At 38.6% G+C, this 17,124-nt stretch overlaps 1 protein-coding gene across 1 annotated transcript in view; it reads right to left on the reverse strand.

Annotated features, from left to right (window-relative positions):
- Positions 1–17,124, reverse strand: part of CWH43 (cell wall biogenesis 43 C-terminal homolog) — a 676,650-nt gene that overhangs the window by 612,630 nt on the left and 46,896 nt on the right. The window contains exon 2 of the mRNA XM_044056345.1: positions 2,538–2,658. Within this exon, the coding sequence (XP_043912280.1) occupies positions 2,538–2,658 (121 nt within the window). The remainder of the gene's footprint in view (positions 1–2,537; positions 2,659–17,124) is intronic.

Here is a 17,124-nt window from a genome sequence, read left to right on the forward strand (position 1 = left end):
CTATGCTTAAATGGCCAAGATCGGCCAAAAAAAACAAAAGTTTTATTTTATAAAATTAAATTATTTTTCATGCCAATGGACATATAGTTGGCCATTGGCATGCCTACTAACGATAATACATGCTTTCTTTCGAGCTGTCATGCCTCCATTTTTTTAATTTGCAGAAATGTATTCAGCTACTAGCTGAATACATTTCTGCTTTGTACACTGTTCAGGCATGAACAACTGCCTGCTTCCTGGATCAGTAATTCATCTCATTTGCATGGTTTTAACCAGAAAACGTGGTAATTAGCATAAAGGAGTGGTGTCTGTGCCGGAATAGTGTAGGAATGCTCATGCACATCCTGGGAGCTCGATCCTGGATCCCTCGGTGGCCATATTGCATGCAGCAGCTCCTGCACTATTCCAACACTCCATGTAGGGCTTCCTGAATCCAGCCGAATGTATTGTTGCTGGATCACATTTGCATTTGAATTACTTTTTTGGAAATGTTCATTTGCTCTATTTAGTGTACATTGCAGTTCAATCTGACTGTTTTATTGCATTAAAGGAATTACTTGTGGTGTATTGATATGTGCATAACATTTAATTCATTATGTATTACTAATCTTCACACTGTTATGCAGAAATACCTTTTAAAAACTATTACTATAAAGTTTTTCCACCATGTATACTGCTATTAACAATGTGCTGGCAGATTTGCAGAAGTTTCCTCATGTTTGGCAATGGCTATATACAGAGGCATGTACGAAAACCTCACACACATTATGTTTTTAAATAGAAATTATCTTTCGTTTTACACACACACACACACACACACACAAATCAATAAGCAACAGAATGAAAAGGCATCTCAGCCAGGACTTGTACAATAGAACATACCTGTCAACTTCTTAGAGCAAGAAATCTGGACAAAGCCATAAATAATGGGGGGGGGACAAAAGGCCAAAAATAAGGACACATTTTAAATATTCCTCTTACAAACTTTGAAAGTTGATAGAATAACAGGTTTTGCATTAGCATAAATTTTCTGAAGGGCATTAAGTCTGAATTAAAATGTCTGTCATTATTTTCTGACTTCAACCCTCAACAATTTGCCAGTGATTTAACAGAAAACCATAATCTTATGAGAAACAGACAAAAAATATGAGGCAAAACTCTGGACATTCTGGGAAAATCTGCACAGTTGAGAGGTATTTGTGTATAACCAAGGCCTGTAAATCAGCAAAACTAAATGCTGCATCAGTTTGCTGCCTTATTTATTAATAAAAATGTGAACTGTAGCATAGAGAGGAAAGTTGTATTTATTTACTTATTGTTTGTCTTTCGGCTTTTCCCGGTTAGGGGTCGCCACAGCGGAACTCCGGTCCGCTAATGATTGGCAGTTGGTTTTTATGGTGTTGAGTTGCCAGCCTGACGCCCAACCTTCAACGAAGGCACGCCCATTTAACGCATGTCTTTCGAACGCCCACTCGACCGCGGGGAGGACATGCAGACTCCACACAGAAGGCACTCCCAACCCAAGCCAGAATTGAACGGGAGAACCTCTTGCTGTGAGGCAACAATGCTACCGCTGCACCACCGCTACAAGAGATAAAGACAACAACTATCCACCTATATCTCAAAGTATGGGAATGAAAAGCATGGGATACTTAGCCATTAGTGCTTACAGCTGTGGAAACCCTAAAGCTGGGCAGGAATGCTTTGTTTCATGTCCAGGATTACACTTTTCTTTTAAAGGACAACATACTTTTATTATTATTTTTACATATGTAACAGAAGAAAAAAACAAAGCATTATCTACACGGTGTGTGTATGTGTTTGTACTCATGTACACGAGTGATAGCAAATGTCCTTGCACATATGAGCATGTGTGTGCCTTTGTATGTGAGTGTGTGTATGAGTAGGTGTGTGCATGTGTGTGTGTTTGTACTCATGTACATATGTGTGTGATTGACATGTGCTTGCGCATATGAGCATGTGAGTGTGCCTTTTTACATCTGTGTGTTTGTACTCATGTACATGTGTGACTCCACATGTGTTTGCACATATGAGCACGTGTGTGTATGTGTGTGTGTGTGTGTGTGTGTGTGTGTGTGTGTGTGTGTGTGTGTGTGTGTGTGTGTGTGCTGATACATAGTCAGGCATCACGTGACATACATGATTAGCTGAACAAACAGGCACATCCTGTTACCATCTGCTTCACAGCCACTAGCTCAAAAGCATTCTACAGTTAATATCAAGGCTGTGACTGGGAAACACAAATGAACTTTGCCCACTAAGAGGTAGGCAAATTGTAAGACTGAATCAGTGCATTCATTCATGCAATCAAGTGAACATAAAAGCACAAAAGCTTGTTATAACTGTCTACTGAATAAACATTAAGCAAGTATAATAAAACAATGTACCTATACCAAAGGGGCAATAAATCTTGGACACACTGTAAGAGACTGGGAAGAAAAATGGTCATCTTACTTTATTCAAATATAAAATATCAGTAAAAGCGTTTCTTCTTAAATTAGAATTATCATCCCTACCTCTGTAGACTGGTTCCTGACTGCCATGTCACCGTCTGAACAATAAGTGAGGATGAAACACCTGTAGCCAGTAGAAATAGCCTAATCACTGCATCAGGGGCCTGATATGAAGCAACACCTCCTAGAAATAAGTACAGAAAACATTTGAAAAATTTATAGAAGTAACTTTGACTTTAGCAGTGTGTTTATACTTTATATTTTTGGACAGAAAATACATTTTTACAAACTTTTAGCAGCTTAACAAAATACTGCAATACTTTCAGTCTACAAATAAATGTTTACATTAGCTGTTAAGATTCAAAATTATTTTTTTATTTTAGCAGTTTATTTCAAAAGAAAACTATTTGTAAACTGTACCACTTAAACTTGAAATATTCATAAAAACATTCCAATAAGAAAAAGATGCAGTCAGAAACATAGAGATGCTGGCACATAAATCTTAGAAATGTGAAAGTAGGAAACCACAGCACTATCATTTTAGTATCTCTCTCTCTCTTTGTTCCTTTGTATCTCTCTCCAAACACACAATGTTTGTGCCTCTCTCTAAACACACACACACACGTGTTTACTTGTGTGCATGTGTGTGTGTGTGTGTGTGAATGTTTCTGTGTTTATATCTATATCAATATATACATATCTACCTATATATATATATATATATATATATATATATTAATGCCAGCAGTTAAAATGGACCTCATTCACACACTATCCAAACACATCAACTGTACAACTGACTGACGGACTAACATCACAAATGATAAATGAAATCATACACATTTTAAAAAGGAAATTTGTTTCCTTTCCTGATCACTAAACCACACCCCACATCCATTCATGCACCGCACTCACATGGTCATGGGCTAGGGCTTTGCCTTCACAACCCCACTTTTTTTATATACTAACTCTACAGTCCCACAATAATGACCAAAATGCAAACTTCACTGCAGTGGTACAGTCAACTAACTGCATGGCAACGACAGCACATTTCAGTGAACTGAGCTGTCAATGAAAACAAAATGATGCAGGAACATTGCAAAGTTTAAAAAAAAAATATGTGTGATATATATATATATATATATATATATATATATATATATATATATATATAGGGGTCAGACATTTTGTTTAATGACAATTTTGTTGAATGGTACCTCAGTTCATTGAAATGACTGAAAACCCACTTAGTTGAATGACCATTGACCGGAATTCCATTTTCATTTAAGGTTGCATAACCAGACTGAGTTCTGTAAAACAGAAGGAGAATATGCTGAAACAGATGAAAAAGCTTTATCTGCTGACTGATGTTGCTATACATAACTGCTTCTGGTGTAGTTTCTGTATGTGCACTGACAGTGATTCCCTGTGTGCGTGGTATTTTCACTTTTCTCTACAGTTGTCTAATCATAGATCTAGTATATTTAAGTAAGGGCAAGGTTGGGGAGAAAATTTCCTCACAGTGGGGTTTATGAGGACTTGCCCTCCTGCAAAAACTTTTTCTGAAACATTTTCTCTTGTTCTGCTGATTTTTATTCTATAATAATATTTCAGTTATTTGGAATTGAAATAAAAGATCTTCAATAAAATGGGCTTTTAACCATTTGAATTCAGTCACTGGTGGTTCAACAAACTTGGCATTCAGCCAGTTGTCCAATAATCATACATACATATATATATATATATATATATATATATATATATATATATATATATATATATATATACATACATACATACACACACATATATATGGATGCATATAAATATATTGAAAAGTCAACATGTCAAAAGGCTGCCTATTGAAAATGTAACAAAAAAAAACATTGCCTTTGCAGGGGGCAGGACCCCCTGTGCCCACCATGTACAGAACTGGGCTCCTACACCCCCTGCTAATTATATATATCAACATCAAGATCACACTACAGTGGGAAAAAGCCAAATTCCCCATTCCCCTCTGTACTGTGATCTCGCACAAAAAAAAAAAAATCCAGTACGTTCGATCAGCTGTACCTTTTCTGTTTCTTTCAATAAATTGTCTCTTGACAGCTTGTATGCAACCCATACACATTCCTGTGTGAATTATGTAAGTACTATAATGTTTGATCCATTTGGATAATGCAGTCTTTATTAAACTTTAGTTTTCGGGCACTCAGCAGATATAACTTTCCCAGGCTGCTTTTGTTCTCCTACCCATGACCCTCTGTGCCTCTTTCCTCTATCTCTAGTCTGTTCCTAAATGTACAGAACAACAGACCTTCCCCACCAAAGGTGGTGGTGTGTGAAGATAGGCATGGTTAACAATTATTGAATTCTTCAAGCAGTTGTGAAGTTATATTAAGTATCCAAAAAAACAGCTGTGAGGCAGTTAACCAGTTCTCAGTCACAAAATCAAGTCCAAAAAGAAAAAGAAAACTGGAAACACTCTAAAACAACAAATGTTTAATCTAAGTTCAAGTTTGCAAGTAAACACTTTCACCTTCAAGGCTTCTTCAGGCAAAATAAATACTATCAATTAAACAACATAACTTAAATGCATTTTAAAAAGTCACATGACTCTAATTACACCTTCTGATGCAGCATATTTAAATAAGGCTTTGAAGTAAAACTGTCATTAAGACCAGGTGGTACAAACGCTCTCATTCTTAAAAATCCGTCTCATCTCTTCATTTTCAGTTAAAAGTTTTACATTCCCACCCCTCAATGGTCTATAAATTACTTTTAAAATCATAAACTTAAAACTATGTTGATCACCTTTCTCTATAATGTGTTTACTAAGAGCATCCGTGACTACTCTATGTCTAATATCACTGAGATGACAGGCTATAGACTCTTTAAATTTCCTGCTTGTCATACCCACATAAAAAGCATCACAGATGTCACACTTAGCTAAATATATTAAATTGCTTGTGTTGCAATTCCCATATGCATGCAAAACAAACTCTTTACCTGTCATAGGATGTTTAATAGACTTCTCTGTGAACATATGCTTACAGTAAACAGAATTCCCACATTTAAATGTACCTTGTTTCACATTTCCTATCTTAAAGAATTCCTTGGGTTGCTCCTTATAACATAACATCTGTTTCAAAGTGTTCTTCCTTTTGTACCCAAAAGCTGGTGGATCCCCTACTATTTCCTTTAATGCTGGGACATCCCGTAAGATTGACCAGTGTTGCCTAATAATATTTTTTACTGCTTCAGTATTCCTGTTATAGTTAAGCATACACCTCATTTTATTTCCTTGAGATCCTGCTCTAGCTCTGTCCAGACTCACACTACCAAAATATGGCTGAAGCCCTCTGCTTAGTCTTTGCTGTTGTATACTCCTACTAGCAACATGGACTTCAGACTCTGGGTACCCCCTATTTAAAAAGTCAGAGACCACAACTTCCAATTGTTCGGACATCCTATCATGTACAGTACTTAGTCTAACTACTCACTGCATCTGATTTTTTATTATATTTCCAAACATAAAAGGAGGATGCATGCTATTACGATGCAAGTAACTATTACACTTAACCTCCTTTCTGTATAGCTCTGTATATACTATACCCTGCTCATTCTTCATTAATTTCACATCCAGGAACGTAATCTGATCCTTAGAAATATCATGTTTGAATCTTAAGAAAGTAGCAGTTCCATTAACATATAATATAAACTGTTCAGATTCATCTCGATTACCTTCCCACACAACAAGATCATCAACAAATCTTTTATAAAAATTAATACACTTTTTAAAAGGATTAGTCAAAGACAACACATATGTCTCTTCCCACATGTACATGACAATAAGTATTTGCAACTGCTGTTCCCATTGTTACTCCTCTTTCTTGATAATGCAGACTAGTGTCAAAAATAAAAATATTTGATGTTAAAACCATTTTTAATAGGTCACACAATAGTCTGATCTTCTCAGTATCATAGTCTGAAAACCTCTCCAAGAATATTTTGACACATTCAACACCATGTATGTGAGGTATTGATGTGAACAATGAATCAACGTCCATTGTCACCATATGGGAGCCAATAGGAAGTTGTCCACTTGACCATTCGTACAACTGCTTTAAAAAGATATTTTTGTCTTTTAAAATAGTTTCTCTTCTCTCTAATACAGGTCTTAAATTACTCTCTAGAAACTTAGAAAGGGGTTCTGTAACCCACCCACGAACAGACACAACTGGCCTCATGGGTGGGTTAACCCGATCCTTGTGCAGCTTAGGTATCCCATAAATTACAGGTATTTTTGGATTTTCTTCAAAGAAATAGTCAAACTTATTATCATCAAGTTTACCACTATCATGAAAAACATTCAATGCTTCCTTTAATTTGATACATAAGCAATTACTTTCACTCCTTGTAATATTTCTATATTAATCTCCTTGTAACATAAGCTTAATTTTTTCCATATAAAAATCTTTACTCATTATGGCAATGCTTCCCCCTTTATCCGCATTTTATATTACAAGGTCTGAATTATTTATCAAAGAGTGAATAGCAGCATTCTCTTCCTTAGTTAAATTGTAAAATGTGGCTACATTGTTCTTCATATATAAGTTATATATGTCTTGTTCTACCATCTTTTCAAAAACTTGCAAGTGAACATTATTAAATGGCACAAAAGTGCTACTTCATCTTAGACCATTAGCTGTGTAATAACCAGCATCAGCATTAGGTTCTTAGACATTACGTATAAAATATTTAACCTCAGTCAATGTTTCTGAAATGTCTGATACTGCAGATGGTACAAATGACAATCCTTTGTTAAGCACAGATAGCTCTGCTTGTGTAAGTACATATGAGGATAAGTTAAATACAATATTTACTTGGTTAGTTGGCTCCTCATGAAGGGACGCTTGCTGGAATCCTCGTTCATCACTCTGCTTGCTAGACACTGCATCTTGGTTCTTGGATTCAGCATGGGCAGGGTTTGATTGAGGAGAAGTGGAAAATCCACTGGATACAAGGCGTTCATGCGTACAGCATCCATGCATGCTGGTACGTCTCGTCTCAATCCTCCTCCCTGTGATGGTGTCTTTGTCGTCCACCCAGCTGGTGTGTTTAACTCATCCCCATCCATAATGGCTTCTCCTGCAGCTATAAATGTTGACACAGAAGCCATGACATCAACCAGTAACTTGTCTGTAGTAAGCCACCCTGTTACACCAATCTGCAAACCAATTCTGGTGTTAGATATCCCTTCTTCTTCCTGCGTTAGTGCCACCTCTTGGCATTATCTCCCCTGTTAACCGACTATTAACAGACGAGCTAGCAGGAAATTCTCCTTGTTCATGTTGTTGTAGCAAGGGCAGTTCTTGCAACAGGAGCAGTTCTACATCATTCAAATGCACATGCTGATTGGTCTCTTCTCTCTCCTTCAGCCAGACAAAGACATTCCCCTTTTCAAAGTCTACGAGGTCTCTTTGTAGCTTTTTCTTCTTGCCAGCAGCCAGTTTCTTTTCAAAAGCTGCTAGCCTGCCAAAAGATTCACTAAAAAGCATGCCATACTCAGTAAAATCACCACATGAGACTAAATTATTATAAAGATCTTTAGCCTTGGAACGGCATTCCTGTTCCATAGGCAGAAAATAAGCATTCATGAGTTCCATGTAGTTAAATGAGCAGCTTAAGTTTATCAATTGCCATCTTTGTAATAAATCAGGGTATGTATCCCTGTATGGTGGCATTTTTAGTATATGAAGGCCCCTCTACATTTAACCAGAGATACCCTTTCATCTTGTGTAAGATTTTCACCATAGTTATGAAACATAAATCTAGACTGCTCATGTAAATCCCACAAAACAGCTTCTTCAGCATTCTAACAGCTCACATAAGGAGATTGAAAATGGGAGGGGTAAAATGAAAAGAACCTCAAATCAACTGTAGCTAAAACAAAAGCTATTGTCCCTCCTATTGTGCATGACAGCTTTTTTTGAATGTGTACTTCCAACTTTTGTCTTACATGCACAAACTAATTTTGAGCAGGTTGATTTTTTTAAATAGTTGCTTCTTCTCATCTCCATTTGAACCTATGCCACATGTTCAAGACTTTTTGCTTTGATGAAAACCCTTCAACAAAAAACTAAACACATTTTCAGAACACCCCATACCCTGCTAACCTAAAATAAACACACAAAACTATGTACATTTTCAATAAATGAAGTTTAACCCTCCAGATAGGAACAATTACCCAAATCAAAAGCTGCACTCACAGGCATTACCTAATCTAAAATTAGGGTGGGAGTATATACATGAGTGTTCATGGGTTAGGGTTAGACTAAGGGCTATGGAAGAGTATTGATTTAGTGTTGTTCATGTGTGCTGCTGAATTTGGTTGACGTGTCTGTCTTGTGTAGTGGCAGAGTTATGGAAAATATTTTTCTAACATAAAATGTAGGGTTGCGGTTAGGGGTAGGGTTAAGTTTAAGCTTAGAAGACATTAGTAAGAGGCTGTACATTGGGACAGTCAGACAGTCTCTCCTGGTTTTATGGTGACCATGGAGGGAAGGCTGTGAAACCCATTTTTGCTGATTACTTCTGCCTCATTGGCAGCAGCCATTCTGGAGACCTTCACAACTGTGCTGGTTAGTATAATAATATTTCTAGAATTCTAGAATTCTTGCCATTGCCTTCTCAGTACTTCTGAGTATGGAAGAATGTACCCTGAGAAGTGGTACATTTAATACCAACCATCAGGATGCCTTCTTGTTCACTTTTCTCCAGCTTTTTTCAACTTTCAACTGAAAAAGTCAGTCCTAATAAGGAGGTCTTGATGAAGGTCATATTGAACTCCTCAGAAAAGTTGCAATTGCAGAGGTAAATGTGTCTATGAATAGTAATGCCTCTTCCAGCTGCCCTTCCTGTTCTATTGACTGTATTGTGTGCTAGTAACATGGCAAGGTTCAATACTGCAGAAATCATCTGTGCCTACAATTCCAACTTTGTTTGCATACTGCAGTATAGCAGTTTTTGAAATGTCTAGGACATCTCATCTGACAAGTCAGATTAAAAACAATTTATATGTGAAAGATACTTTAGTGCATTAACTGAAAAAGTTAGGGATGTATAAATGTGTTTCCTGAAATGATTAATTATCCTGACAGTTACTGAATTCATACATTCTCTCTTTAGGGCAAAAGTTACTTCTATGGTAGCAGGGTCCTCTTCCAACATTCTCAGTCCTTGGTGATCTTGACAAGCTTGACTGTTCCCCTTGGAATGGAAGCAAAGGTGTCGGGTCTTCGAATTCCTTTTGCATGATAAGCACTAACATCTTTTCTGTAAGAGGAATTACAAAAGAAGAAAGTTGTGACAACAAAAAGACTCCTGCAGCATTTCTTCCAGTGAAAAAATGGTGTCAGCATGCCAGAAACTCCTCTTTCTCTTAAAATCTAGGACTTTCTGAAGCATGGGACAAGGGTGAATATTCTCCATTGGTTGTATCTGTGCCTGGAGAAGCAGACTATAACTGAGGGTCTATATGCTTCTTCTTGCACTTCTGGTTCCTTTAGTATACTCAGAGGAGTACTGTCATAAGGTAAGGAAGTAGAATCTAGTGTGGACACAAAGTGCTTTCTTAGTATTGACTCTCCAGTACTGTCAGCCTCTCTGGTGAGAAATTGCAGAGGTGAAAGACCCAGAACCACTTGTGTCTGGGGCTGAGTTTCATGCAGTGCAGTGTAGGATCCAGAGACTGTGTAGTCAGCTTTAGGTGTTGTAGCAGTGCTTTGACCATATGCATCAACTGCAGTGGTGAGGTGCCCTGTGCCAATGAGTCCAGAAATGTCAGTGACATCAGCATTAAAGAAATTTATGTCAAAATTCAGTCTTCTGGCATTTGTGCCAAAGTCTACAATGATGCATAAATTTCTGCAAATAGTTATGAGCCTGAGACCTCAAAGGCTGAGAGTGCTAACACTCTAAATGACCTCAAGAGCATTACAGCCGTTATCGTGTTATCTTCTCAACACCAAGAGACCCCTGGCCCTAACAAAGGTTAAGAAAAAAGGAAACAAATAAAGAGGATGGCAGAACTCATTCTAAGCTTTTTTCTAAGGCATGAAAAAGGCCAACAATGATGTTACCATCATCAATTTGGCCACCGATGCTAAGGTGACCAGTGAACTCAATACCTGCAGTGGGAGCATCAGCCTTGAGTCTCCCAGTGCTGACTGGTACTCTGAGGAGACACTGAGGTGGGTGGGAGAAACAAGACTCTTTTTTACTGCTCTATTACCAGATGAGGAAAGTAAGACACCCATCCATTTTTTTACCATTAACTAGTACCCTCATCATCTTCTCCTGTTTCAAGTTGTCTGACACAGAGGGACTGACAGAAACAGACAGAACATTCCAAAAGGGCAGATTGAGGCATTGAGGAGAAAAAAATAATTAGTTCAGGCTCTGAAACAATTGACAGACTACTATTAGCTACACAGAGCTAACTCCTCAACAACAGCCATGTTATGTTAAGATAATCCTGAAAAAGATATGCTGGTGGTCTGAAACTTCTGTACCCCTGAAGCACTCATGTGAGCGTCACTGTCAGGATTATATTTTTACGAGGCATGGATGAAGCCCCAGAAAAGTGCTTAGGATGAGCTTAACCATCTTCTTTAATTGTTTCCTTTTTTCTTAATATATGATTCGTCTGAAGAGGGTTCCAAGGGAATAATCCTTTTAGAATCATTTTTAATATTGTTCATTAAAGTCCAGGACTCAAAACTTTTGCATATTGCATAGTCTTTTTGTAAATAACAAGTGCCTAAGCAAATTATGAAAAAAAGAGTGTCTATCCTAATGTAGAATCTTGTGACTACACTTTCCACTTTACAAACCTGACTGTCCATCTTGCCTGTAATAAAATAATAGTACACCACATTTACATCAACAACCAAATGTTAGTATGAGGCAAAGAAACACTGCACAAATGTAAGGAAGAAAAAAACTCATAAGGAAGTTTCCTTACTAACTAATTCCACATCACACAAAATGTTGGCCCAGTAGCCGCAAGGATAATAAAGGAGGTAAAATATCCTTTCTGACAGAAAAATTCTAAATTGAAAAGATAAGACCTGAAAAGTCACTTTAGGTGATCTGTGATTACATATGAAGTGATACAGAAGAAAATAGCATCAACAAAAGTTGCCACAAATCATGATTATAACCAAAATAGGTCTGTGGGTATTTTCTCAGATGTACAGCTGTTCAGCATCAAAAGAGTTATCAGAAGACAGGAGGTGCAGAGATTTATGTGAGTAGTTCATAAGTTCATAGGTTCATAGGTGTTTACTAGGCTAATGACCACACGAGCCTTTTTAAGCCTACCCATGCATCCCAAAGTTCTGACAGGTTCTGATACCATTGATAAGTGCAAGCATGGGCCTGGGAGATTAACCGTTTACTGGTTACCTGTTTGCATCAGAGACGTAGAGGTGCCAAACCAGGGATGAATTTCCTGTTCCACAACCAACTGTCCAAGTTGCACTTGAATTGGATTAGGGAGGAACTCTGCTTCACATTGATGGAGACCCCATTCCATAGATGGGGTAGTCTCTGGGATATATACCTATCACTCCAGCAGGTCCTATTTATATCAAAGGCAAGGTTTAAGTCTTTAAAATGGGTAATTCTGGTGCTGTTTGTTTTGTGGATATGCAGGAGGTCCATTAGAGTGGGGTCTGACAATGCCCTCTTTGTCAGACATAGATCTCCCTTCAAAAACCTGTAAGAGACAGAGTACAGGGATAGGGTCTTCAGGTGGTCCGCATAGGACATTTTACTTACACTCTATATTCTTTTAGTGAGGAACATCTGCAGACATTGCAATTGTTGGATATGCCTGGTTAGGTACATACCAAAGGGGGCATTGCACTCAATGATAGGTTGAGGAGTTAAAGCCTGAAAGAGTTTTCATATGCTAAACTGAATAGTGCCTGTGGCACTTAGTCCTAAAATGTGAAGTAAACAGACTGGATTATGCAGGATATGGACTATATTTGGTGGAGTCCACTTGGCAGATGCAGTAAACACAATAATCAAAATAAACAATGGAGGACCATCAGTACTTTCATGTTGCCTCATTTATCCTTGGCAAAAAAGATTGACTCTAATGAAGAAAATGTATTAATCCTTGGTGATTCAGATTAATTAATTAAACACAGGAGATTGAATAGATTGTAAAAGTACTAACTCTGGGATCTAAACTTCTTGATATTAAGCGACTAACCATATAGCCATTACAGATTCTCATTCCCTTTTGTTAATAATACTTGCACTGGTTTAAATAACTTGAAAAACTATTGCAGAACTGATAATAGCCATTTTTAAAGCCTTTTAATTGTAACTGCAGCTTGGAAAGTGACTTCTTAGAGGTTCATTTAACAAACCACTGAATTTCCTGTATATTAAGTTATATCAAATGATAGACATAAAGTTATTAGACCGGTTCAAAAGACAGCAAAACTAAAAAAAGACTGTACTGGCAAAACAGATTTGTAAGCACAATTTACAGTACAAAAAGCACCACTGAGCCACACATAAAATAAATCTGATAATTTTTGACACAATTTCATAAATATAAATTAATACACTACAGGCTGTTATTTTCATACAGAGCAATATATGATAGCAACTTGGCTATGAAGATCAAATTAGACCACCCTAATTCTAACAATTCCTAGAGACTTTAAAGAAAAAAATCATAGTACACTTTTTCAAAAATAATAATCATCTTTCAAAGCTGGCACTGTAATTTGTAAACATTTTAACAAATCTTTAGATCATATTTTGTCTAGCCTAAAATCACAAGATCACTTTAAGCTGTAAGACTCCTAGTACAAGAAGGGCTACAGCAGCTGATACTTTGTATGTCATTTTTATCCTAGCCCTTCCTGACCATCAAGGACCCCTGGACACTCCATTTACTTTTCATTTCCACTTTGCCCCACGTGGGCATAGCATTCCACAGTACTGTGTGTGAGGGGGGCCTTCTCCTTAAGTTAGGGAACAACTTTCAGTAGTCTTTTCTTATTGTTTACGATGGGGATAAGTTGAGCACTGGTGAGTGGTCATAGGATCATAGGAGGTTACTATATTAATGGCCCTAGGGCCCTTACAAGTCTAGCCAAGTTCATCCCTTGTTCCCAACAGTATCCATTTAAAGCAGACATTAAAATCATTGCCTATTGCCCCTGTCCAAGAGGGACACAGGTGGAACCCCTGGAGTGAATTTCAAACTACTCATCCAATCCTCCAAAGTGTGCATAAATAGCATAAAGGAGGGGCTCTGTTTAACATGAATTAGAAGCCTGTTCCAAAGGTAAGGCAACCTCTGAGAGATAAAGCTTTCCCTCCAGCATGTTCTATTGATGTTGCATACTAGGTTAAAGTCCTTAAAGCAAGTAACCCTTGTACCATTTGACTTGTGAATGTGCAGCATTCCCATTAAAGCAAGGTCAGAGATTGCCTTAAATGCAAGCAAAGGTTGCCTCGGAGTAGTGGGTATGAAACAGAGTAAAGTGACAGTGATTTCAATCTGTCAACATATGACAAATGCTGGAGACCCTGAATTTTCTTTGTAAGGAACCTTTGTGGTCTCTCCAATTGCTGCAGGTGCTTGGAAAGGTACATTCCAAAGGGAGCATTGTACTCTATTATTGACCTGATGAGGAAAGAGTACAGGGGGTTATAAACTCTTTTTTTTCTGGAGACAATGTCCTTAACTATGAGAAGAGCAATATAAAATGCCCTTCTTACCACAGTGGAGACATGCTGATCAAAGGTAAGGTTGCTGTCATCCTGTGTGCCCAGGTCTTTCACCAATGAATGGGTGCTTAGGGTATTGCTATTAATGCGGTAGTTTGCCGGAATATTGCCCCTGCCAAAGGGGATGATAATGCATTTTTTTGCATTTAGTTTAAGACCATGACTTTGGCATCAATCGTTAGTCTGCATAAGACCCTCTTGCAGGATGTTGACATCGTTAGGGGACTCAATGACCACTCACAGTTTGCGGTCATCAGCAAACTTTGTCAGCCACAGACCTTTAGTTTTGTGTGGACTTCAGAGAAGTAGTTTCTGAACAGTACGAGTCCCACAACTGATCCCTGTGGAAGACCACTGGTTACAGCTCTGTTGGAGGAGGTGGAATCCTCTATTTTGACTGTATGAGTTCTATCAGTGAGCTAGTTTGCAACCCACCTAACAATATATGGGTTGATACCCACCTGGGCGAGTTTATCAATGATGCCTGAGTGGGGGGTTGTGTCAAAGGCCTTGGCTAAGTCAATGTAGGCTGTATGCACAAATCTTCCCTCATCTAGGGCTTTGGTGACTGTCTCGAAGAAGTCCACCAAGTTTAACAGGCATGATCTCCCCTTGATAAAGCCAAACTGGGTGGGATCAAGTGTTTGGAGGTTTCTATTTCTTTGTTGATAAGGTCCATGATGATTCACTCCATGGCCTTACAGATAAGGCTGGTCAAGCTAATGGGTCTATAGCTCCCGGGGTCCATGGATGCACACCTTTTGAGCAAAGGGATGACAGTAGCGGTTTTCCATTTCTCTTGGACAAAGCCAGTGCTAAAACTGTGATTGAAAATAGTAATCATTCAGAAGAAGCTCAAGTTCTACATATTTAGCCAGTTCCCTACCATGGTACTTGATATTCTTGTCCAACTACTCTCATGCAGCAGTCCACGTGCATGCTTCTGCATGTGTGCATGTGGAGCAACAGTGCAAGCACTCTGCCCATAGTGCTGCACATCATGTACTTCTTTTGCCAGTAGGTGGAGACACTGCAGTTGCCTTGACCATCTCTGTCTCTCAGGATGAGCCTGCTGGAACTGGTCACTGGCTTTCAACTTACCATTCAGAGGCTCCTTCAGTGGTTGGGTCACTCATTTCTGGGTCATCTGGGTCATAGTCAGGGCTTTATTACTTTGGCTAACAAAGCCTGAGTTATAATACAACTTGAGTAGAATAGACTTAAAAAATTAAGTTAGATAGTCCAGTTGATCATGACCAAATTATTTATTTATTTATTTGTTTGTTGCTTTTGTTGACCAGGAAAGTCCAAATGGGTGAAAAACCACTTTTCAGCAGAGGCCCAGGGAGAAAAGTTCCACAAGGTTCGGTCCAGGGTCCTCTTCTGTTTGGTATCTACTTCTCTGAAGTCCAGGCCAACACGAAGGGACTCTGGCTGACAAAGTTCACAGACAATTGCAAGTTGGGAGCTATTATTAACCCCACATGTGAGGTTGACATCCTACAGAATGGCCTCACTGTGACCAACGACTGATGTCAGAACCATGGCCTTAAGCTCAATCCCAAAAAATGTGTTCACATCCCCTTTTTGAAAAACCTGGTTCCCTTGAATTACCACATTGATGGTAGTCCACTGACTGAACACAGAAGACATTATAAGAGATCTGGGAACACAGGTTGACAGCAACCTCTATTTTGCCCACCACATTGCCACAGTGGTCAGAAGGCCCATCTATGTGCCACATCTCATTATTAAGGGTTTTGCATCCAGGAAGAAAGAGGCCATTGTCTCCCTCTACTCTTCCCTCATTAGGCCAGTCATCGAGTACAATGCTCCATTTAGCATGTACCTCACTACACACCTGCAACAACTGGAGAGGCTGCAAAAGTACCTCACAAAGAGGACCCTAGGCCTTAAACACTTGTCTTATATGGACAGACTCAAAAAACTCCAACTATTCACTGTCTTATATCGCCTACTTAGAGGCGATCTCTGCTTGACTTACAAAGCCATGTCTGACCCAGCTCTGTTAGAAATGCTACATCTAAAGAAATCCCAATCCCTCCGCACCACAAGCTCTAGAGACCTCAACCTCAATACCACAATCAACAGAAAGTGCTGGAGGGGCAGGTTCATAACCCAGAGACTGCCCATGCTATGGAATAGACTTCCCTTACATGTCAAACAGAGCACCACACTGGCCCTCTTCAAGAGAAATCTTGATGAGTGGATGGGAAATTTACCCCGGGGATCACTCCAATGGCTCTACTCGACAGAGGCACTGGGAACTAAGGTCGGGTGGCACGATTTAGTTCAGCTTTGGTTGTTGATCTAAATATATTTTCCAATGCTGATGCCATATCACCATGATGATCTGTGTGATCGGTCATAGACTGGTCTTGCCTAGGTGAAACCTAAAGGATTTTTTACCTATAGTTCAAGGGGCAGTATTGAAGTTATCGGCCATTGTGAGTTGACTGTGAACCTGACAAGATGTTCTACTGTACATGTTGTGCTATATGGAATTGCGATACTGGTATGGAAAATAAATGCAACCAACTTATATACACCATTTTTTCCCCCAAGTGCTTGTATCCCAATATGCAGCACAGAGCATGGCATGGTTTCAGAATGGCATTGAATTAAAAGAAGAATTCCACTAATACCACAAGAAAACCAGTAACAGTTCAAGCTTGTGAGAAACTGCGCAAAATGTCACAGAAATCCCTACCAATGATTTTACTGGTGCTTTAGCACGGCATTGACATAGATGAATTGATGACTGGCAAAACAAAAGGAAAGAGAAAAATAACATTAAATGATA

This window comes from Protopterus annectens, chromosome 14.part0 (assembly GCF_019279795.1).
Source record: "Protopterus annectens isolate FY-2018-M chromosome 14.part0, PAN1.0, whole genome shotgun sequence".
Taxonomy (NCBI): domain Eukaryota; kingdom Metazoa; phylum Chordata; order Ceratodontiformes; family Protopteridae; genus Protopterus; species Protopterus annectens.